Source organism: Oreochromis aureus, linkage group 13 (assembly GCF_013358895.1).
Source record: "Oreochromis aureus strain Israel breed Guangdong linkage group 13, ZZ_aureus, whole genome shotgun sequence".
Lineage (NCBI taxonomy): Eukaryota > Metazoa > Chordata > Actinopteri > Cichliformes > Cichlidae > Oreochromis > Oreochromis aureus.
The window spans coordinates 19,419,875-19,445,253 of NC_052954.1; the positions used below are offsets into that span (position 1 = coordinate 19,419,875).

A 25,379-nucleotide genomic window follows, 5' to 3' on the forward strand; every position below is an offset into this window, starting at 1 on the left:
ATTGGTCCTTAGTTTTCTTGACAGCAAGTCACACACTCGTGTGCCTTTGGGGAGGAGAATTGCTCTGTGCCAACAATGTAGGAAAAATCTGAGCTCATACAATATGCAAATACATTTTATTATACCTACAGTCTGAAAGCCTTCCAATATTGTGCAACAGTTGCTGTAAAAGTATGTTATTGAAGATTGTGCAACACGATGAACTTAAATTAAACTTTCTCATATGGATACAGGAAGAGCTATCACATCGTCGTCTGTATGTTGTGGCTATTAAGAGCACATCAAACTCAAGCAAAAAGAGCAGTTACTTGGGATACTTATAATAGCCCCAAATCAAAGTTTTTTTTTTTAACAAAATGCACGTGCTGTATTGTTAGTATTAAGGTTTCATTGTGTCACGTTTCCTTTCTAGTAAAAAAACAGCAAAAATTGACTACGCAAACTGTGCACAAAGACCCAGACGATGCTCACACAGATATGGATTCACATAAAAATATGCACATTCAGAGTTACACTTCCTATGCGTGTGCCTACACACAGACACACACATGCACACTGCGGCTAGTAGAGGAGCCTGCAGGGCCACTATAGCAGAATGTCACTGATCTGCTGTGATGAAGTGGCGTGCCATTTGTTCAGCCAAGAAGTTCCCAAGGAGCAGCCTCAGTGACGGAGCCGAGGGTCAAGGAGGGCACCGCCTACAGGTAGATGTGTGCCTCATACCTTAATTAATCTACTGTCCGTGATGCCAAGCATCCCATTCATCCCACCGCATGCACAAAGGCACACGTCAAGCATATGTCAACCCAATCTGGCACTCCCTGCCCACCCCATAATGCAGTTTGTGTTGGTGTGGCAGCTCGGGATGCATCCCTGACGAGGATGGGAAGTGACACGCACCAAACTCGGTGTGTCCCCCAGCCAGCTCCGGTGGCTCGGGGCCTGTCAATTCCAGCTCCGTCAGTGGCACTGGCTCAATGGCAGTGCCTGTGACACATGTCACAAAGTTTTAAATGTCTGCTCTTTTCAGCAGGATGGCTGGGCGTGCGCCGCAGCCAGGGGAAGGATGACATTTTGTGTCGTGCGGGGGGAACTTGTTGTGGCTCCCCTCTTCCTGCCTCCTCCGGCTGTCAGCCCCAGTTTCCTCTGAGCATATCAAAACACAGACAAATAAACCTTGTCATTTTGAAACGCCAGCACTAGTGACCAGGCTCCTGAACGGCATGTCATCTGGAATATGGTCACACAGTCCTGTTGAAAGTTGTGAAGTGAACGAGCACATACAAGCAAGCAGACACACACACACACACACACACACACACACACACACACACACACACACACACACACACTATAGTATACTAGTGCAAATGTTTAAGCTAATAGAAATATGAGACGAACTGAAAGAGACACAGTGAACAAACATTGCATGAGGCTATCTCTGACCTTTTCTTCATCCGTTTGTGGATGAGTGACACACTGTACTGAAGCTCAACATGGTTTCTTTCAAGTCCCAAATAAATAAAGCCTCTATCTCACCACTGTGGTTTATTCACCTCCATCACTTCTAAAGTGTAAGTAATCAAGCCTTATGATTTGATGACAGATGAGTTTTGTCAGTCACTGACATCTTTAATAAGCTTTATGCAGGAAAAAAATATCTATGTGATGGACATTTCATCATTAGGACACAGTTTAAAGTGCCGGCAGAGGGAATTAAATGTGAAAGCATCGTAGTACCTTAAACTACACAACAAATTGACAAGAGACATGTGTTAGTTCAACCCATTTAATTAAATCCTGCTAATACAATTTCACATCAGATCAGATTTATCACATCATTTACATTAAAATTTCAATTTGTTGCCTTAGAAATTTGACCTGCTGCTGTGAGAGGGCATTAAACGGATCAATACCACAGTAGTAAGCCACAATAATTATAAAGAGAATAACAAAATGTAAACATTTCTCATGCAGCAAAACACTGGTTATTACATTGGCTTGGATATTCTGAAAATTGTAAAGCAATAAAAGAGAGCAACATTTCAGACATGAACCTGGAAAGAGCAATCCTATTCTTCATTAAAGCTGGTGCTGGAATGTTTTATTTTTATGTTTAAGCTGCATTTCGTACGACTTCTTTTGTTCCAAACAAACAAAAATGTGCACACTAAACTCACCGAATCTTCTCAGTTATTAGATTTTTGACTTTCAGGAAGAGATTTTCTCTTTTTTAGACACCAAAAGATAAAAATAACCAAATAAAAATCACATGAGCACAAAACCCCCCCCCAAAATTCTGCCTCAAACTAAACAAGACACACTGATCATGCCTCGGGTGTCGACTGAAAATCACAGCAATGTTTAATGAAGCTGTAGAAATGCTGTTTAAAGAAGATGTGAGTGTGTGTGTGTGCGAATGATACACACAATGAAAGAGATGAGTCCGTGTCAGGCCCCAGGTGTGTGACCATAACCTCTTCACCCTTGATTAGTGGTGGTAGTGGACAAGTGATCCATCATGGCTGTCAAGGAAGAGAACGCAATTGGCTGGGTATGTTTGTCACTGACTGTGTGTGTGTGTGTGTGTAAGTGTGTGTGAGAGAGAGAGAGAGGGAGAGGCTTGTGCTCTTGTGTTTGTGTGTTGTCAGTCTCGAGTTTTGCAGTTGCAAATGCTTAGAGGCAATCATGTCATTCAGTGTCTCCGGCTGAGCTGCATGCAGGGAGGCAGAAGCAAAAGAGGCTCTAACTATGGGGCTGCAATATGATCTTTAAAAACACAACAAATTAAAAAAAAAGGAAACTTTCCTCTTATAAAGGAACATATTTTCCAGGAATTTAAATCTTTTCTTTTCCAGATCAGGTGATCAGGTGAACCAAATATCACCACTGGATTCAATAAATAAGCCTGACTTGATCCTCCCGTCCTTCTGTTAGCATCTGCTGTCTTCCATGTCCGTCTCTTAGTCTACGGCTGAGCGGGTGTCCATCAGAGCTGATCGTTTCTGATGAATCTGTTGCCCTCTGAGTGCTTGCCATAGTAGATGTAGCGACACTTGGCGAATACTCCTAAAAACAGAAAGAGGAGAGTTCAGTCAGTTTGGTTTAGTACCTGTATGTACTTTTCACATTGAAATGCAACCACTGTTTCCAACTGGACTGCATTTCCATAAAGATTTTAGTGTCAAAACTAAACAATCAGCAGTTTCTAGGTTGTAGTATAATAACTGCAGTGCATTTGCAGTGTCATTCGCAGATTAACAACAGCAGTTTTCAACCTGTTGGCAAGACCCTCAGAGCACGTCTCTGATGTGGTTTGTTTATAAGAATGACAGGAAACCAAGAAATAGCAAACTTGTAAGTTCATTTTTAATTACATTTAATTCAATTCAATTTGATTTATATTGCACCAAATCACAAAGCAGTCACCTCAAGGTGCATTATAGTGTAAGGTAAAGACCTGCAATAATACAGAGAAAAACCTAACTATAAAACGATCCCATCTGAACGAGCACTTGGCGACAGTGGGAAGGAAAAACTCCCTTTTAACAGGAAGAAACCTCTGGCAGAATCAGGGGTTCTGCTGAATCCAAACCAGGAGCCGGTTCCGCAGGAAAGGGGCCTGAAAGCTGAAGGCTCTGCCTCCCATTCTACTTTTAAATATCGTGAAACTATGCAGATGCATTACTATTATTGAAGGCATCTTCAGGCATCTTCAAAATCTAGGTAATAAATTCAGTTTATCTGTTTGACTTTAAAGACACACAAAATAAGCCTGAGTGAGTTTCTAAATGAGAAACACTGAAAGTACACGAAACTGTTTTGTTTACTGTAGTCGTGCAGTTTTAAATGGCAGGACTGATCTGGGTGTGTGTCTCTGCTTCTTGCAGGTGGGTGAAAGAGGCAGTTTCAGAGAGAGACCTGAATATTTGCATTTGCTTCCAACAGATGCAGCATGCAACTTTAATCAGGAAAGTGTATTTACTGCATTACAGGAAAGTATTTAAATAACTCAATGCAAACACAAGATTATTTACTTTATCCTAAGGTTACTTTACTAATTATGGATTAAATTAACTGCAGGATTTAATGATTATTTTCATTACAAATTAAATTTTCTGGCAAAAAATGTGAAACATTTCCAAATATTCTTTACTCAGTTCTTTCAAATAAGAGGACATCCTGCTTTTCATCATCTCTACCGCATTTATGTGCATATATTACTCTTCATTAAGGTATCATATTTATTCTTAATCAGCAGTTCTTGTGGATGGAACTGCTTAAACTACAGTACTAGTCAAAACAAGCTTAATTTATGTGCTATTATTTCATAGAAGATAGGGAGAATTACATTATCAAAGATGTTTATATGTATACCTATATATACATCTGTCTATTCCATATTATTAAAACAGTTAATTGAGATATTAGCTATTTAAAAAACCCCAAGAGAAACGTAATCTACTGGAATAACAATAAGGAAAATCAGTAAAACCAAGTGTTAAAATTAAAGCCACATCAAAGGATGAAACCAAGATGGTCTGCAGTGCTTTTCTTGCTTCATCGCGAGGCGGTGCTGTCCATGCAGAGAGCTGCCCCGAGCTCCGTATTTGGTTTGCAGACGTTGATGTCACATCGCTTCCACTGCCACTTGATGAATGTGGCGGGCTGTACCTAGGTGTCACCTCTCGCCAAATGAGGCAAGGACAAGTGGCATTAGCGCTGTCAATGATCATCTGACAGGAGAACAGATAAAGCTTTCACCATTTTTTTTCTAAATAGACATCAAGTGCATTACGGGAGGAGGGAGGGGCAGGCCAGATGCAAGGCAGAAAAGGAGAGACTCATTGGAGAGGCAGTGTCGCAGAGGGATGAGGGGTGCTCCAAGTGGTAAGTCCAATCACATAATCCAAAGAGACATTGTCAAGGGCGAGGAGAGAATGGCAACTAAGTGACAGAAAGCAGAGACGGGGACAGAGATACTGGTGCCATATTAGTGCCAAGCATATTCTGATGCCACCCTCAATTCTAACCAAACCTGACACATCGCTCTCTTTCCCCCACTCTCTCCGACTCTTCAAAGTAGGCTCTACCGAGCGACACACACATATGCACACATATAGAGTACGGAGAGACAAACGCACACACACAGTCCCTGGCAGCGGTAGTGGGTGTTCTGTCAGGCGGCGGAGCTGTACAGCAGCAGCAGAAGCCCACAGGCCCGAGGACAAGCTCAGTCAATCTAAATCTGGACTTTGTAGTGGAGCAGTGCTCATTTCCCCTCATAGCCCAGCTACTTGAGGTGATCCAAACACTGAAGTGTGAGAAGCTGTCACCTCCGATAAAATCCAGGACCAGCTCCGTGCCTGCCTGCTCCCCCGGTGTACGGGGGGTACATACACGTGTGTGTTTGTACGTGTGTGTGCATGTGCTTCTCTGACAGTCAGGAGGCTCGGGCGGGGGGATGAATTCCAGCTGCCGTGATTTGCCTGGGGATATAGGTGCCACGGCTGGAGAGTGGGCTTGACACCACAGGAATCGGGGTGTCTCACAGTGCTCTGATCACATGGGTACCGGGGCTTTTCACATATTCACAGCTTACCCAGCGAGAAGCTCGCGCTCTCCAGGAGTAGGGCGATGGGGAGAAATTACCCACTGCGGTACCAGAACCAAGGCTCCCAATAAGAGCTTACCTAGAGGGGATATATTTGTAGGTTGCAACCAAAGCCTTTCAGAGATAACCTTCACAGATGAAGGAACTAAAGCCAAAGGCCCCTCAAACCTTCACACTCTGCTGAGCTCGTCACTAGCCTGTGGGGACTGAGAAGGATTGGAGGGACCACATTCTGTGATTCTCCAGTACCAATCAGAAAGCGCGGGAAAATGTGTGACCTGTAACTCCACAACAGCGCTAATATATACACTTGTGTGCGATCATAGGAGAAGTGGGAGTTTAAATTAAGGAAAAAAGGAAAGAACAAAGAACAGGCAAGAGGTCCGTCTCCCAGTGGGTGAAAAAGTACATGAACGTTGAAAGCTCTACATTTCAGCACTACATTAAGCGGTGTGTTTGGTGCATAAACACATTCCAGTTCACTGCATTCCCTTCACAGCAAGTGTTTGCTCTTATTACAAGAGAAACCAGGAGAAAGATGGGGTGGCTGGAGACAGGAAAGGGAATAACTAAGCCAAACTCGGTCTTACATAATGCCCTCTGAGGCCACAGTCACGCCGGTGGGGCTCTGCCTGATGAACTGATACTTAATAACAAGTGTTACAGTGCCAAACGTGCTAGTGTACAATATCCTCTGTGTACCCTGAGACATGGATGAGCACACTCGAATCAACACCCACACTCTCAACCATGTACACATTATCACAAACTCATACCCCCTTTCATCTCGAGCACACGGGGAGAACGGTGGGAGCAGCCATTAAAGTGACAGATTAACAAAGTGACGGGGAGGCTAAGGTTTCCATCATGCCCTGGTGGCGTAACAGTCAGCCCTTTGTACTACATACTGTATGTCATACAGCCCCAAGTTAGACGCAAACCCTCTTGTCTTTATTAAAAGCCTGCAGAATTGTTTTTTTGCATCTCCTGCTTGGTGATTGCTGCAGTGTGGGTTCATCGTCAGAAAAGTCTGGTCTTTTGCGAGCTGATTACCCAAAGCATGTGTCCTCCCCACAGGGGCTTGATGGGCCATTCTCCCACAGTGTGAGTAAGCTAACTGTGCAAGCGTCATATTTACAGTGCTCTAACACCAAATCAACACATACAGCATCAACAGTTGCTGTTGAACACAGAATTTCTTAGTAATACTAAAATACAGTATAACCAAAGGGGTAAAGTGATCCCAGCAGACAGAACTGACAAAGATGTAATCAAGGATGTTTTATAGTTTTGCTGCATAAGATTACCACAACAAAAAGTCACCAATAAACATTTTAATAGAAAGACAATAATTTATTCCTAATCAAGTTTCATTCTCCTTTGTAGTTTAGAGTATGTTTTTGTTTCTTTCAGATAATTTTCTGGAAAGAAACCTGGAGAGATGAATGTCATCCTTTTTTTATGTGGATATTTAGGAGAGCATTAGCTACTCCTTTGTTTGAGATTTATGCTGTAATTGTTACATTGTAATACCGAAGAGGCACCGCCTAAGAGTATTAACTTGGCAAGATAGTGGTAATACATGAAATATGATTGTACAGCAAATAATAAAATGCATCAATCTGAAGTGTGGTTGTAGATTATACCTGAACAGTCATTGTCTTCTGTTGGTAATGCCTGAAAAGTGGGCTAATCTCCAGCAATTTTCCTACATTAACTCCTCACCTGTTAAAGATGCTGTGACCCAACAAGAGACATCAACTGTTAAATGTGTTAAATCTGATGTAAAATAATATTAGTAATAATATTAACAGAGAGGTAGTAGACATAGCTTTGTGGTGTCTCAAAAGTTAACAGATGGAAGAAGGCAGATCGTGTAAGAGACATAGTTTGCGTAAGAAAAAGGACTTGGACAAATTTTTTAGCTCATAGCATGTGTGGGTCTTGTAGCATTTCATCAGCCCACACTTATAAGAGGAAGACGGAGGGAGTCAGAGAGGGGAGGGAGATGGAGTGGGTTTAATGATTGTTCCCTGCATACAATCAGCTTGACTCTTTTCAAGGGCCATCAATATGTCACAGAAAGACACATCCAACGGATGTAGCTTTTAACATCAAGGTTATCTATTCTTGGCATGAATTCACTCCCTCCACTCCTAGTTTCTTGCCCTGTCCCCTCTCCACATCTATTCTCCCCTCTTGTCTTAACTGCTTCCACTTTGTCTTTCTCCTCCTCTATGCACTCTTCTGCTTTCTGATTATTCACTGATTTTTTTTTTGTAACCACTCTCCTTTTTAGCGACTTAGCCAACAATTTCTGCGTTTCAATCCATCAGGGGGAAAAAATATAACTTGAAGAATCCAATTAACAACACAATTACACTCTCCGTATTATCTCCAAGGGCTGAAATAACACTGGGCAGGTGGGGGATGGGGTCAGATGTTGTTCATCGCCAGCTTCTATAAGAATTGGTACAAGTGACTTATGGGCTTTGGGCGGAGGCTGCTGTGAGCCAGGGCTATTATTGTGGACACAATCCATCTCCGGCTGTCCTTTTATCAGTTCAGCCCAACGTCATGAGATGGAGTCGCCACCTCCTCTCTATAGGGAAGCTGGTAGATAGATAACCCCTCTGCGTCCCATAAACTAACAGGCAGTAGACTGTGATTCAGCCCACTGAGAGGTCAGCTGGCACACACAGCACATTGCCATGGAGAGAAATTGAATTGTTTCACTTAGTACTGGTGTGCTGGCTATGTGTGGCAGTATGAGCTAAGTATATTTTTCTTTTGAGTGCCACTTAAATATTGCCAGAGATAAACAGCAACAGCACCAAGCAACGTGGAGGCCAGCACAGTACTGAATGTGGAAATGCAGCACATACTTTCTCTTTCTTGATTTCATATAAATAAGATGAATGAGTGAATAAGATGAAATGAATGATGTAACAGAAGCTGGGCTCAGTTTGAAAAAAAAAAAGATGCCATATAGAATAAAACGACATTTCCACACAGTGGTTGCTTCTTAACAGTATTAAGTAGTTGTAAGGTGAGCTACCGCTTAGACAGACTTCCAGTACATCACAGGGTTAAATCAAAGACACAGAAAACCACTAACACGTCCGCGCCTATGACCAATTTGGAATCACAAGTTAAATAAACATGCACGTCTTAAAGCTTTAAGTGGAGGCCATATAATCACTTAAGCCAATCTATATATTTAAACACTCATCATTTAGGTATAACCTCTCCTTTTTTAGTTTTGATGTGCGTTTCTCAGAAAAGCTTTAAAATGGCATGTTCGAACAAAATCCATTCCTATTCAGTCTTAACTAATAGACTCTTATGTCCATTAGTTAGCCTTTTTAAACCGCTGAGGTGTCACCCATCTTTCCCCAGTCCCAAACAAATCTCCTGCTTGTAACTTTAAGAATTAAAGTGACATTTGTCCTCCACCAGTAAAAAATATTTAGTCCATTAAACATAAATAGCTGTCATCATGATGCATGCCCTGGGCTTATGCCTTCCCTGTTCCCCTCCTGGCCGTTTACTGCGGCCAAACAACTGCAGCGCCTGCATGTTCTCAACTTCAGCGTATTGATTAAACTTTTAAATAGCTGCCATATAACCCTGGGACATCAGGAAGATTAATTTGCGTCAATGTTCATCTGTAATTCATTAGCCATTTATACTCTCCACATTCACACAGGCTATCAGGGAAATGCGCCCCATTTTTCACCAAGGCAGAGGCTGGGGAGAAGGGAGAGGAAAAGGAGGGAGAGAAACTGTGCAGGGGAGACAGGAAGGAGGGGATTAAAAAGCCTACAACATAACATTGAATAGCAAGCCACATAGGATGCTAAAACATCCAGTGGCTTTAATTGAATGTGAAAGAAAGCACAGCACATGGTGCCGTTTCATAATATTATATAAAATACGGTGATGTATTATACTTTTACTTTTATTGTTGCTGCACAAGCTTTCATTAGGGCCTTATTTCTTTTTCTTTGAGTGTGAGGTATTAAACAGAGACCCTGACCAACACAGAGACAGATGTAGAAACTTTCTACATGATTCAGATGCTATAACAACACACACCGAAGGCCAGCATAGAATTTAACAAAAAAATGGGTGGCGCGTGTGTGACAGATGGAGAGTTGAAATATTTGCTACTGCCACATCCTGATGGGCTTTCAGAGGAAAGTTGCTGGGTCATGGCTCAAACAGCGCTGATCAATACCAGGTAGCTTTTTCTACATGATTCTCCTTGAGGTAGACAAATAGCACATTCAGACGCTGAAGGCTGGCTGTGTGATTGAAGGATTATGAGTTACAAAAGCATATATGCAAACAAAAGGTAGGATAACACCCTCTCCTAAAACGGCATGCAGTGCACATAACTCAGGATTGTCAAACTCATTTTATATAGTGTGCTTCAAAGAATAAGGCTTCTTTGATCTTAAGTGTGCAGAATAAAAGTTCTGGCAGTTCATTGCTCAGACGGTTCTGTAATTATAAAATCTAAAGTTTTTCATTAATTTAAAGAAAATTACATGAAAAAACAGGAACTTTTTGTCATTTAATTGTTTTTATATTACTTAATTATGTTGTAGTATGTGTAGTATGAATGGGGGGGGGGACTTTATCAATAGGAAAAGCTATAAAACTTGAGAAGTGCAAAAGTCTATGCACTCCTTCACATTTTTTCTGAGCTGTCCAGTTCTGGCCCCAGGGCCATATGTTTAAAACCCCTGACATAACCTGTGCATTAGCAGGCATGACTGAACCCTTACAGCTGACAAACACTTTAAATTGAAGACTCTAATTGAACACTTTAAATTTATAATCATATATACAGGTAAATGCCTGTCAGTTATCCATCTTTGCACCTTCAGCTTATGAGGACGAGAAGGAAATTGAATTCGGGGGCACATAAATTTTGACTGAAGACGAGATTACCATTCTGAGGGGTCTAGTAAAAAAAAAAAGAAAAAGAAAAAAAAAAAGGAAATTAATTTCAGTGACGTTTATTCCATATAGAGCCAGAAGAAGTAGTTACAGTAGCTCTGGAGGCTGCAGATAACAGGAAGGTTGTTTAAGGTGGAGGACAGAAGGTCTCACGTCCCCCTTTTGAGGGTCTTTTGCAAAGCATGCATTGTCATGTAACCAACAGAAACCCAACTGCAAGCACATTAATGACAGGCTGGTTATTTACTCCTAGAGTTCATCCGCTCTTAAAGGCACGTGAAAGCACTAACGACGCAAGTAATCATAAGCGCTCATTTTCTCCCTTAGCATGTGGATCACAAATCACCACACGTGCACACCACATAGCCTGACACTGATCGATTGTGTTCTTCATTACGCTCGGGACTTCTAATTAAAAGAAAAGCCCAGATAAGTGGTTCAAACCTTTGACCAAAAACACGAAAGAAAAAGCGAAAATTACAATTAGAGATTCGACTGTGTTTGTTAATGGCGCCGTTAATAAGAGCGGCTGGTGAGTCGCTCAATGAAGGTTTAATCACTGGGACAGGATTCAATAACAAAAGAGCATAATATTAATCACCAGAGAGTGATAACTTCACTGTTCATCTCTTTGACATTGGAGGAAGGGATGAATTAATGATGCACTCCATCCGAACACATTAAATAATAATTATCAGGCAAAACAGCATGAAAGGGACTGCATAATGAACCCCATTGTCAGGTCAATTACAACCACATAAAACTGTTCAAAGGGAAGTAGCTTGTTACTAGATGGCCATACTTGAAAGGACAGCTGTGGCTTTATCAGTGCAAGGTGCTGGGCAAGCCATTCGCTCCCATATCAGGGCTTAAAACGTGTGGAGGGGGTTGACATACAGTTTATTCTTAGAGGGCACTGAAACTCTGTCTGGCTGCACATGCCTACTGTAAAAAGCTAGAAGCATCAGTGAGGCGTTCAGTGAAGACCACATCGAAAATTGTCTAGCAAGAGATAAATGACATGACAATGACAATGTTTTGCTGGCTCTAAAGCAATGTCAGTCGCTAAGTGCCATGTTAACTAAACTCAACTACACAGACAATGATGGACTTCACGCATCAGTGGACAAAATGGCACCTCACTGCCTGTCAGTGGTAATTTCCATCAAATCAAGGATGGCCAGCAAATTTAGCCATGAGTGTAACTGCTGCCGGAGTTTTACACATGCACTGATAATTTAGGTACACATTGTGCAGTATTTTCCTTCTTCGCCGCGCTATAAAAATCGACAAATTTGGTTTCACTGAGCATTAGGTGCATCAGCTTGTCCTCTAGCTCCACTTTTGATCTAGACATCAATTACTGCATGGCTGCTAGTACTACTCTGAGACACTCTCTTAAACAAACAGCATGGCAACCTCCAGCGTGACACATATCAATACTGATCTGACGTCTTGTTCCACAGTCGTCTCCCTCAGTTCCTGCCTGGCTGCACCTGCCTGACTGGAGTGTCCAGGGTTGGCTGTACTCCTTCACACTTTCTTCCCCTGCAGACATCAAACACTTATTAGTCCCCATCCTAGGCCTGCTAACTGACTGGCCAGTCTGGGCCACACGGGGACCCCATTATTAGAGTCATTTCAGTGCCCATCCTGACGCCTGTTAGGCAGCTCTCTACCTGGGGCTCCCTGCTCCCTGCCTGCCCGACTGAGTGCCTGGCCAGCCAAACAGTGATTGAACATGACATGGTGACAGAAAACAGGGGAGAAGGGCAATGGAAATAAAAGAACAGAGATGGCAGAGTGAGGCAGACAGAGATGGGAAAGAGGAAGGTGGGTATGTTAGCCAGAGCCCTTGTGGCGTAGGGTGTGCCCATCAACACGGATGAGCGTTAGCCAAGAGCCGCATGTCACAATGATGGAAGAGCTGGATCACTCACATCAGAGCTTCATCTGACTGGAAGATATCAATCTCCAGGCCTAATCCAAAAGGACATGGTAAAATATCCTTTAACATTGCTCTTCCACCCTGCCTTTGTGTGTCCCCTGCTTCTGTAGCAGATGAAAATGTGTGTAACCTTCGTCGTTGGACCTCAATCGACCACACTCATTTTCACATCCCATTTCCTCTGTCTCTAGCACTGACAGTCAAATTATGAGGGGCAAAATGATGAGCAAAATGGTACCTTGACAAATGGCATTTAGCCACTAAATACAGAAAGAAAAAAAAGAGAAAAGATTACTTACATATGTGAACTGCTGAGATGTTTTAAATCAGAGAGTTGAGGAAAACCAACATTTTTCTAGTGATGGTGTGGTGACATCATAGGATTTTAGCCAAGCATGCATGCTACTTATGCGGAAAGGTAGATTTTGTTGTCAAGATAAGAGTCAAATCTGTAGTTAAACCCCGGTACTTAAGATTTGCTTTTCAGAATTGAATTATTTAGAAATAATTGCAAAAAGTGACACACATGTAGAGTATCTAATATTGGTTAATGCACTTGCAATTGTGCATATGCAATCTGTGCCATTTACCTTGAGGGGGTATGCTATTTATGTCAAAGAACTGACAAGCATATATGATATGTCCTCCTATTTATTCATTTAGTATGGTATCCCCATCAATTCAAAAAGTTAAGTTTGCTAAGCTCAGTGGAATGTTTCCAATACCTCACTAAATCTGTAGCATTAAAAATGACGACAGTTGTTGAAGGCAAAAAGGATCCAATACAGTACTTGGAAGGTCTGCCTAACAGAATTGTACATGCATATACTATGTATTAGATCTGCACAATTAATCAAATTTTAAGTACAGTTAAGTTTACAGTTAGGTCCATATATATTTGGACAAGTTTTTTTTTTTACCTGTTTACTTAAAAATATTTTAATTAGATACATAATGGGCATGGAAATAATGTGTAGATTCTCAGCTTTTATTTGAGGGTATCCACATTCTAATTGGATAAAGGGCTTAGCAGTTTCAGCTCCTTAACATGTGCCACCCTCTTTTTAAAGGGACCAAAGGCTATTTTATGGGCAGCTGTGGGCAATTCCTTTGTAATGTGATTATCAATTAAGCAGATAAAAGGCCTGGAATTGATTTAAGGCGTGGTGTTGCATTTGGAAGATTTTGCTGTGAACAGGCAACATGTGGTCAAAGCAGTTCTCTGTACAGGTGAAACAAGCCATCCTTAAGCCCATCAGAGAAACTGGTACAATATTAGGAGTGGCAAATTCTACAGTTTGGTACATCCTAAGAAAGAAAGTAGGCACTGGTGAACTTGGCAACACCAAAACACCTGGACATCCATGGAAGACAACAGTGGTGGATGATTGCAGAATCATCTCCATGGTGAAGAGAAACACCTTCACAACAGCCAACCAAATGAACAACACTCTTAATGAGGTAGGCCTATCAATATCCAAGTCTACCATAAAGAGAAAAATGCATGAAAGTAAATACAGAGGGTTCGCTGCAAAGTGCAAGCCACTCATAAGCCTCTAGAATAGAAAGGCTAGATTGGACTTTGCTAAAAAAACATCTAAATAAAGCCAGCACAGTTCTGGTAAAAACATTCTTTGGACAGATAAATCCAAGATCAACCTTTACCAGAATGATGGCAAGAAAAAAGTATGGAAGAGCTCATGATCCAAAGCATGCCACATCATCTGTAAAACACGGCGGAGGTAGTGTGATGGCTTGGGCAGGCATTGCTGCCAGTGGCACTGGGACACTAGTGTTTATTGATGATGTGACACAGGACAGAAGCAGGTGAATGAACTCTGAGGTGTTCAGAGATATCCTGTCTGCTCAAATCCAGCTAAATGCAGTGTTTGAGCAGTGTTTCATAATACAGATGGACAATGACCCAAAACATACAGCCAAAGCAACCCAGGAGTTTATTAAAGAAAAGAAGTGGAATACTCTTGAATGGCTAAGTCATCCACCCGATCTTAACCCAGTGGAGCATGCATTTCACTTGAAGGCTAAACTTCAGACAGAAAGGTCCACAAACAAACAGTAACTGAAAGCCGCTGCAGTAAAAGCCTGGCAGAGCATTAAAAAGGTGGAAACCCAGCATCTGGTGATGTCCATGAGTTCAAGACTTCAGGCTGCCATTGCCAGCAAAGGGTTTTTTAACCAAGCATTAGAAATGAACATTTTATTTTCAGTTATTTAATTTGTCCAATTACTTTTGAGCTCCTGATATGAAGGGATTGTGTTTAAAAAAAAAGTTTTAGTTCTTCAAACTTTTATGCAATCTTTTTGAACTACAGAACTAAAACTAGAAAAAAGTGTCTGTCCAAATATTTATAGACCTAACTGTAGAGCGCAAAGCAAAAGCAAATTTAGCGCCCCCTAAAGCAGTGCCTGACCGTGTCAGGAATGTAGCACAGTGTAAGATTCAGGAAAGAAGCACAGCACGGACGTTAAATCGGTTTTTCGTTTACATGACGTGAAATAAAACCATTTTTCTCACTAAAATCAATGAATAATTGTGACAGGGTGCGATGGGAGTATTGATCAGAGTTATCGTGATGATCATTTTGGCCATAATCATGCTGGTCTGATATGTATTTAAGAGTATTTTAGAGCCAGACATTGTGTGAGTTATAGGAGTGATTATGGGAGTACAAAATGTGAGTACAAAGAAAAGCAGCCAACAGATACTGTAGATTTAAGGTTAAAAGGATGAAAAATGTGCACTTGGTGACATTACATTCAGCTTATAGCAGTGTCAAATTACATGCCGTCATTTCCTGCCAGAATTACAACTGATGAACCCACGGTGGCCAATCAGATTTGAGGCTGCGGTGATGATACGTTTGTGTTTTGTGAAATTCTTCATGCCCCTCTGGCCTCCCTGTGCCTTATGCAGATGGATGGCTCCACTGCAACTCTATTTCTTTTAATTAATATGACATATCCCCTGCTCATATGCAGAGAGTGAGGCAGGGGGACAGAGAGATGAAGGTATGAGGGAATGATTAACTGTGGATCTGTCCGTCCTTTTGAGAAATGATCTCGCCTCTTCTGCTCTCCCCAGTCTTCCCTCCTCCTCTCTTCATTTCCGTCTTCCTTACGCTGCCTTGTCCGTGCTCCTCTTTGGCTCACTTCATTTCTTTCTGCACCCTCCCCTCTCTTTCTGTTTCCTCTTATCTGTGTCTCCCTCTCTCCCCCCTCTCTCTCTCTGTCTCCCTCCTCACCTCTCCTTCCCCCCTGACACCCTCGGACTGTCCTCAGCCCCTGCACATCTCCTGACAGGTAAAATAATAACGCTCGTACATCACTGCCCCGAAAAAGTCCTATAACCTAAATCTTCACTTGCCACACACCCCGGGACTCAATTACTTTATTGACATGTAATCTTCATAAGGGGAGAAATATTGAGCATGTAAGGTCAGCTGGTTATGAAGACATATTATCATATTATCTGCATGAGGGTTGTAGGGGCTAGGACCTGACAAAGCTAATTATAATGGTACATGTTTCAGAGCTCAGAGCGTATTATCTGCTTGGCTGCTTGGTTGAGCCACAGCTGAGGTATAGAGGAGAAGGGGATGAGATTTCAAACCTAATAGGAGTGGGATGTCATCTCAGGGCATAGGAATTAATGAAGCCAAATATTATCGACTGCACATCACGGCACTAATGTCCTTGATTTGTTCACTGTATTTGTCAGGATTACCTCGCCATACACTAATGGGTAACAACACATCACAATAGAATCAGACTGTGGAAGCGATTCCTAAAACAGTACAATAATAACAATAATAAAAAGCTATACTGCACCCCTTCAACTATAGTGCAAATAAACTGCTGTTGCTCGAGCTGCTCCTGAGCCAAAATGTCACCGTGGGTTAGTGACGGCAGGAAGGACAGATGCTGATGGCTGTGTTATCGCTTCTCTCCCAAGGTTATCTTAATATCATCTTTTCGGCTCTCTTATTACAATCTACTGCCTGCTACATAACAGAAAAACACTAATCTGGGTGATGGTTCAAAAAGCTCTATTTTCACTTGAAAATAGTGCCCACTATTATTTACAGGGAGATTATAATGAAAGGAGAACAAGGAGGGGGGAGAAAAGCTAGTTATTTTAGTAAAACATAGACCAAAGGGCAAAAAACAAACAGTTGGCTAGCTCTGAGACACTGCATGTCAGGGTCACAGTGGAAACATGCAAACATAGAATCAGACCGCCAGATATGTTTGCTTCACTTTATCCAGCAGCATGCCCTCCACCCCATCTCAGTTATCCAGCTGTCCAAGTCCTTAGCTCAGAACCGCTCCTGCAGAAGACGCCTAAAATGGTACGGAGCGGCTGGCCAGTGTTGCCAAAGGTTATGCGTTAACACTTGCTAATGGTGTCAAATTGTGAGACATATTTTTGCTTTCTTTAGAAGCTCTCCAGGCACTAAACACACACATGCACAAAAAATAGCTCCTGTTTATTTGTGCTTTCAGCGTTTTCAATCAGTTTATTGACATTCTGCTGCATTATAGCAGTTCATAATTTCAGCAAATACACAAAACCAAAAATATTTTTTATCATATTCGGTGGAGTTTGAAGGTTTAGGTTTGAGTACATGTTTGTCCTTTACGATAGGGATGAAGCTGTGCAACAATCTGGGATAAATGTATGTGTCTGAAAAAAAAAGAGTCAATCCAATCATCTTGCAATGCAGCGACGTAACATGCCAGAAACTATCGACAAATCAAATTATGATGGTGAAATAACTTGTCCGCTCATATTACAATGACAGGGAAACCTGCTCTGTCTGTTTAAGGGGACTTAATAAGAAAATCAATGTGACAGATTAAAAGGTTGTTGTGGACTTCCTAGCATTTCAGTGACCCTGCTCTTTTCATTCTGGTTGAGCTGAGATGTTGAAGCCTGTGCAAACCATAAAACCCACTACTTCCTGTAACCGAGGGCCCTTTTTATATTTTAAAAGAGATAAAATGCATGTCAGTTCTACAAAATAGCACTGACATTCATATCCAGTTGACCTTATGGTCTTCAAGGCGGGGCACAAAATCTGTGCCTGTGTTCGGCTCAGCCTTGACACGGTTCATTCAGTTGGAGAGTGAATCTGAAGTAAACAGAAGCTTAGATCCATAGCACAGGAATCCCAGCATATGGGATAATGGCCTTCTCTTCTCTTTACAAGCAGTTTTTACACAGCCCAATGCAATGAATAATCTAAATGGCACTTAATGTGAGCTATGCTGATACTCTGACAATAGTTTGTGTTCAGACATCACAGCTTAGTGTCTCCCAATTGTGTATTGATGCTTAGGCAGTTGACAATAAATCACAGGATTCAGCAGAGTGAATCCAGAGAGTGAGAAAACAGTTTAGACAATCGCCCAATGGAGCTTACCATAATTGACAGATGAGTTCAGCTCTTTTCACGACAATAGCTCAGAGCATAGAGAGTACCTGGGAATGACACTGTGTGTGTGTATGACGGTTCAGGACAAATAATGCTCCAGAGAAAGAAAAATGCACCCATGCAGACCTGGAGTTGTTGTATTATACTATTATCACTTTAATATATCAGTAATGTAAATATTGCAATCTTTTAGTAATTCTGTTAGTGCTTCAATGAATTGACTATAAAAATCCCTTGAAGATCTTCATGGAGACTATGAAGAGATTTCCATGTGTCTTAATTGACACAACAGCACTAAAGTAATCTACCCTGTAGAGCACTAAGGACTCCTTTTCTAAAAATGATGGCCTCTATTATTAACAAATATCAAGTGTTAGTAAAGTTTTAAAGAAGCATTGAATTATATTACAATTTGAGAATTATTTTTGTAGTTTTGCAGTTTCATGTTGGTGAATAAGAGTGTCACTCGAATCACTACATTGCTAGGATCTGGTTATGCATTGGTTAAAATGAACAGAAGGGAGAATTTCCCACGCCCTATTTCTTTATATTTTGCTTCAAAGGAGCATGAGGTCATTTTTTAAAAGTAGTTTTGACCAACAGTTCTTCGGGCTTTCTGAAGATCATTCAAAGTTTGTGTTTGCACTTCCTCATGTTCAGGTTCTTGTGTGTTGATGCACCTAATTCAAAGGATTTGTTGTGTCTATACATAACAGATTGATCAAGGAACCAAACTGAAATTGTATCTTTAGAAACTTTGTTCCAAGCAGTCTGATGCAGAAACACACAGTTTGTTCCCATATCTTTAGTTGGATCTGTGAGAAAAACATGTTGTATCTTGGTATGGTGTGCAGTGTATCTGGATTTGACCAGACTGAAAATCAGTAGCAACAGATGTTATGGAGTGATGAATTCAAATTTGAAATATGTCAAAATGTACAGAGAAGGTCAAGAGAGAGGTACAATAGTATCTCTCTAAGGCCAACTTTGAAACATGGTAGAGGCTTTCTCATGCTTTGGGGCTACATTTCAGCCAGTGATGTCAAAATTTATGTCTTTATCATTGCAATACCATCTGGCGATACCAAGTGGATGACTGGGAAAAGCTTCATTTTTCACATAATGCACGTTATAGGTACCAGCATGATAGAGAATGGAACAGAAGGCAGCCAACATCCAAAGGAGAGCTTTGAATGTCCTTTAAGGAGCCTGGAGAACTCATTCTGAAGAAATGAAAAGAACTTTCTATTCACCTTCCTGAGAGTTAACCCTTTAAAACCTCAACCATTTTGATAATGAAGTGTTTGTTGAACCTTAAAACAAAATATGTAAAAATATATCAAATTTTAATCTGCATGGGTTTTAAGTTGTATCACATTTTCTACATAAGCCATATTTTTGCAATTTAGACATTAAAAATGTGTCACATCATTTTTTGAGAGTTAAAAAAAGTCACGTTGATGATGTAGAAGTCTCAAAAACTCACAAAAACACGTCTCAAATACGATTGATGGGCTTTAGAAGGTTAAGGCTGTGAAGAATAAAGGTAGTCATACCAAATATTGACTTTCAAGCTCATTAGAGTTGTACAAACTCTGTTTTTGCCTTAGATACTGTATTTCCTTGTATATTTATACATCTTTCAATAAAGTGATGGCTTTTGCCATATGGAACACTCTGTGGAAGTTTTTACTGCTTGAAATTGTGCTGAGTTTTGTTGTATACTCAATATGATAAATTTTAAAAAAGATCATTAGCCATATCAATGTTATGTTGCACTGAACCTATTCTCAAGCCAGAGTTCACCGTATGCTGCTGTGTGGCCTCTTCTTTCACCAAATATTAGCATTTCCATGTTGTGTATAGCTATGTTAAGATTCCTGACAGAAAGCTTCACTGATGTAGCACAGCTGTTAAGCCATACAGCATGATAAACTAGCTGCTGAGTGAATTGAAATCTAATTTGTTTGAGCCATTAACCAGGCTTGCATTAAAGCATGTTTTGATCTTGAATGATTACCGTGCACGATCAGTTACCCTAGAATTAGCATCTACAGCCGACTCAAAATATAATTTATTAAAAACACCCTGATTAAGATATATGACGCCACATAAACCGAGAAGGTAAGTGTACTTAACAAATTCTGTATTGTTTTATATTAGCCTATACAATCACACAGCTCAAACTATGAGACGTTTTGTGTCTGGGTTTAAACATCCCAGGCAACGTGCAATAATTACAAGGCTACAAGGCTTTGTTCTGGTCTGATCCTGTCCCTTTTAGAATGACAAGTTGTCGGCCATCTGTTTGAATGTTAGTAGCTATTCATCAGAATGAAGGGTAGCGAGCCCCCCTCAAGTAGACAGACTCAGCCTGCTCACTGAGCAATTTGTTTCAAGGGGTACTGACACAGAAGAAAGCTTGTGGACCCAACATCCATCCTGCTGCAAAAATATCCAAAACCATCTGGCAGCTAACCCCCATCCTAAATTACCGTGATGGACTTCCACCTTTGGAAACCATGAAGGCTCCAGAAACCCGCTCCAACTTCTGACTGAAAGTACGACTTGAAAGCACTGACCACATCTCAGTTGTCCCCAACCACAGCTACAAATCATGGTGGAAAATGAATAGTGTAGTTGCATTAGAATCAGAGTTGATTGTTGCAGGCCTATCCAGTTTGGATGATTTATGTTCTGCTACCTTCCTGAGAATGACCAGTGCAACTGGGAAGTAAACCAAGGTCCAGAGGACGTGCAGTATATTTTTCCACGAGGGCTGGGTCTGCTTGGCAGAAACTCATGTCCTTGTCTATCCTTCTGACACATTAAGGGAAGCAGCCAAGAAACATACGTCTGTTTGTGCTTAAGAAAGTTTTAACGGGTAAGTCCAGTTGGGTTTCTATCATCATAAATAACAAAGGTTTGTCTGCAATAGTCACGGACGATAAAGATTTAGGAGACTCCATATTTTCCCGCTGCTGAGAAAGTGGCTCAAAGCTTGTAATAATCATATTTCAACAGTGATGGGTGGAAGAGTTGAAAGTATGACTTAGCTTTTTTACTCATTAAAAAGTAAAACAGGTGCTTTAAAAAAACTGCCGATTAATTTGTATTAATTTGTGACATTAATTGTCTAACATCAGTGAACTCCTGGCGGCATCGTAATGAAACCGCTTCAATTGCTTCAGACAAACCAAATCCAGAATACTTTAACTTGACTGAAACAACCCTTATTAAGGCAGAATATCAGAGAGGAAAATGTGTACTTTTACACCAATAGTAAAAGGAACTAACAAACAAATATCTTGGAATAGTTCAGAAGCTGACAGTACTATCTTTCCACTTTAAGTTTTTCCTGTATACGCCCAACATCAGTTTAAGAACTCAAGACACTCAGGAGACTCTCTCAGCTACATCAAACGGCAAGGTAAAAACAATAGTGTCACTGACATTTCCCCAAACCCTGCACAAACAGAATTATTCACACACTGCGAGAGGAGTGCCATCAGATAACGGAGAGATAATGACACTTGGTGGAAGGCAGCTTTCTCAAAGCAGTTTAGAGCTGGCGCGTCACAGTTTGGCAGTTAAGGCTGTCATGGAAGTTGAGGAGGTTATCCTGGCATTTTAATCTAGCCTGCTTCTAAGGGAGAAAATGTAGAGGTGATTTCCAGGGCTAGTAATAACAAGGACAGGCCTGCCTCCAAAAATGAGCTCTCATCACTTTGGATGCGGACAGCGCGGTGCTATGCGAAGCCACGATGAGGGATTGCAGGCCCAGTTTGCCTCGTCCCCTCTCGCCTCATCCATCTCCATAGGCTGGCTTAAATGGATATTCATGTTGCTGAGCCAATCCACTCCTGGGAGGAATAATATCACATCATCTGACTCAGATAAAGGAAATAGAGCCTGTCCTATTCAGGGGGAGTATATAGTACTATGATATGCTGTGATATACACCAGGAGCCTTGCTGCCAAAAAGTAGACTGATGTGACCGCGATGGAATTTTCAGAATCTTGTACATTTGATACGCGTTTAGAAGCAAAAAGAGAAATATTGAGTATTTATGACACATTTTTCTACTTACTTTTTGTTTCCAACTACAAGTAAAGAGCCATAGGACATTTTTAACAACAAAATGTATTAAACGCATTAAAGTAAAGGTATTTATTTTGCTAAATTACAATATTCAAAGGGGTACACGTAATGTTGTGCCCTTTTACATAGAATATTATTACTGATTACTAAATACACATGTATTTTTTTCTTTTGTCTTTTAATATGGTAAGATACATTTTAGCCTACTAAGTAGAGAACACTGCATTACATTATGTGAGCTAATTATAAGCGTTACTATGTAATGTATTAATCAAAGGGTAGTTTTAGCTGTTTAGCTATATTTTAGATTAAATATAGCAAGTACTCAGGGGCGTAATTTCCAGGGGGGTTAGGGGGGTTATGACCCCCCCAATAATCAGATCCAACCAATATAACGCCCCCAATAAAATTATGAATTATCTTGCATAACTAGGCTGTTGATTTTCTTTACTCATTTCAGGTATTACCAGCAAAATAGTTGCATGTTTAATCATCTGGGAATTTACCCAGATTTATTTATTTATTTAGACAGAGATCTTGACTCCCCCCAATGCTCAGCACAAAGTTACGCCGATGCAAGTACTGCTATAAAATTTGCATTGCAGCACCACGGTACAATATCTTACATTTCGACATTATCTGTCCAAGTAGCTCCCGAGGCTAAAACTGTGCATGGTCATTTAAACAAAGGGGAACATCTGTTTGAGGTTCGACTGTGTCAGCTTTGTAGCTGGATTTTGATTTACACGACAACTTCCGAGATGGCAACAGGACACCCAGTCATTACACACTAAACTTAAGACACCTCATCAGCTCACCAACTGGCAGACGCTGCAGAGAAATAAAACCTTCATGAAGTGACGAGTGCTTGGGAAACACTTTATGAAGTCAGTACCCGGGAAGAAGGCCATGTCTTTACTTTGTTAATTCACTTTGTAGAGTTTGGTGCAGAGGCTCGGTATATGGCTGCCAGCTCACTGTGTGTATATATATCACTCTCTGTAACAGCATTTCATCATCTGTCCCTTCTCATTGATGTTGAACGCACACTTCAAATTTTGTTTGGTTTATTACAAAAGTTTATAGAAAGCAGCTCTGCAAAGGACTCTCTGGGACAGTCTTGAGGAAAAGATTACACTTTTCCCTTTCCATGTGGCTCATTTTAGTTGTGTGGGGGCCAAAGCAAGTCTTTGTGTTTAAGAGTGATGTTTATCAGGGGACAGATTGTGCTGGTATAATCATTACGGGACTGAGTGAAATGTCTTGCAGAGCACGTATGTCTAATGGGAAACGTCAAAGCTTTGCTCTGTGTTTTCTCACTAAGTTCCAGAGAGGATGTTTCCATACTTTTGGAACATGTGGCCCAAACCAGAATGGAAGGACTGTCAGCTGAAAGAGCAGAGTCGTCATTCTAACTACAGATTGACATCGACCAGAACTAAGTTATCACTCAAGATAAGCACGGAAAAACAGCTCGGTGCAGAAAAACCTACGGGGTTAAGAAACAGATGTCTGATGTAATGCCAGTTAATTTAGGAAGCAATTTCATAATCAGCGGAACATGTTTTCAAAACAGATTTGCATTCACAACAGCATCTAATCTAAGCACTTATAGAAGATACAATCAGCTCTGGTTATTACACAAGCAACGATAAACAGACATCGGGGAAATGTATATCTATTTTTTTCATTTTAAAGCCGTCAAACTCATTTTTACTTTTACCAAGTGTGTTGTACACAGGACATTAAGTCATCAGTCAAACAAACCTTTTCCTTCATAATGACAACAGCTAAGTTTCAACACTAGCAGTTTAGTCATCCATTAGTCATGTATCCCATCCAGATGTCTGGTGGAGGAGAGGAGGGGAGGAGGTGATAGCAGCAGGTGTAGATCTCTCTGAGCCCAGCTGAGCTCTAAAAGGCAGTGCTTAGCACCCACAGCTCTGTCATCTGGCCTCTCCCCTGTCTCCACCAGCCTCTCGACAGCCCATTCCTCATCATTTACCCCTTTTTGGCAAAGCCCAGAGCCCTTCTAATGGGCCACTCTGAATGCTTCCAGATGTTTGTTTATTTGTTGTGCAGCAACTGTAAAACAGTTTACTCTTAGCTTGGATCTGTTCCCGTTGCTCCATTTCGGGGAGGAGTGCCGAGGGAGCTGTGGGGATTGTAGCAGGAGCTGCAGTGCAGATCACCTCGACATGTAACAAAAGCGAACTTCTAAACAAATGCGAGGTGCCCCATGGGTATCATCAGAAAAGAGGGCTTTTTTTTTTCTTCTCTGAAGGCTGCTTTCCTCTGGGGATTTTAATAACAGTTGTGCACCATTTAAGTTACATACATACAAAGTAGCTGGAAGCAGGCCCAGAAAAGCGAGATTAAAAGGGCCCAGGGCTCATACTGTAAGGCAGATACCAGGTGGGGCTTTTTTTCTTGATCTATTTACTCGGCTTGTACAGAGATATCCCCTTCATTTACAGCTGTCACCGCTGAAGGATGGCCCAATCAGATTTAATCTGATACATGTGAAAAAGCAGCTTCTAGTGTCTGGCATATTTATTGAATTATACAAAGGAAATGAAAGGCAGTTCATTAAAATTTCTTCTGTACACACGGATATATCAATCAAGTCTCAAGCCTCGCTCTTTTTTTTAATACATACCTCTTAACTACAGCTATAATTAGATCTATGAAATCAACATGTAAATCTGACTTCAAAATGTGCCACCTCAAGAAAAAGACAAGGCGGTAATAAATAACTCAGCACATTTTTTTTTCTTCTCCAGGCTGAAATGATACATCCTCACAGAAAGACACAAGACTGCATCGTGTAATTGGCTGTGTAATAGCGTAGTATAGACCAGTCTTCGTGAAGGCAAACTATACTTTACACTGAGACTCCATCTTGGACTGTTAGATTCAGAGTCGAGCTGACAGTTGGACCAGCACTGAGAGTTAGAGCTAAGGTGACAGTAGTGGACGATCCTCGGGCCCCTCTGCCAGACTATGTACTCCACTCTGTGTCACGCCTTCGCCAAGACACACTAGAGCAGCCCACCATCCTCCTTCACTTTGCCTTTTGTCTAGTTTCCTCTCATTCTGAAGTCTCATCTCCTTTCACTGTTTAAAGCTGCCCCTCTTCCTGATTTTTCCCTGTCCTTTCCCCCCTACTTTCCTCTCTGTCTGCTGTCAGATGTCTATGAAATTACGATTTAGATTTCACCACCACAGCAGCAAATGTTTTTTCACTACTCTCCCCTGCTCTTCTCCCTGCTACCTTGTTTTACTCCGTGT

General features: G+C 41.1%; 1 protein-coding gene across 1 annotated transcript in view; it reads right to left on the reverse strand.

The window, feature by feature from the left end:
- Positions 1-1,775: 1,775 nt before the first annotated feature.
- The window catches only part of lrmda (leucine rich melanocyte differentiation associated), a 205,185-nt gene continuing 181,581 nt past the window's right edge, over positions 1,776-25,379 (reverse strand). The window contains exon 7 of the mRNA XM_031726608.2: positions 1,776-3,069. Within this exon, the coding sequence (XP_031582468.2) occupies positions 2,990-3,069 (80 nt within the window). The 3' untranslated portion in view covers positions 1,776-2,989. The remainder of the gene's footprint in view (positions 3,070-25,379) is intronic.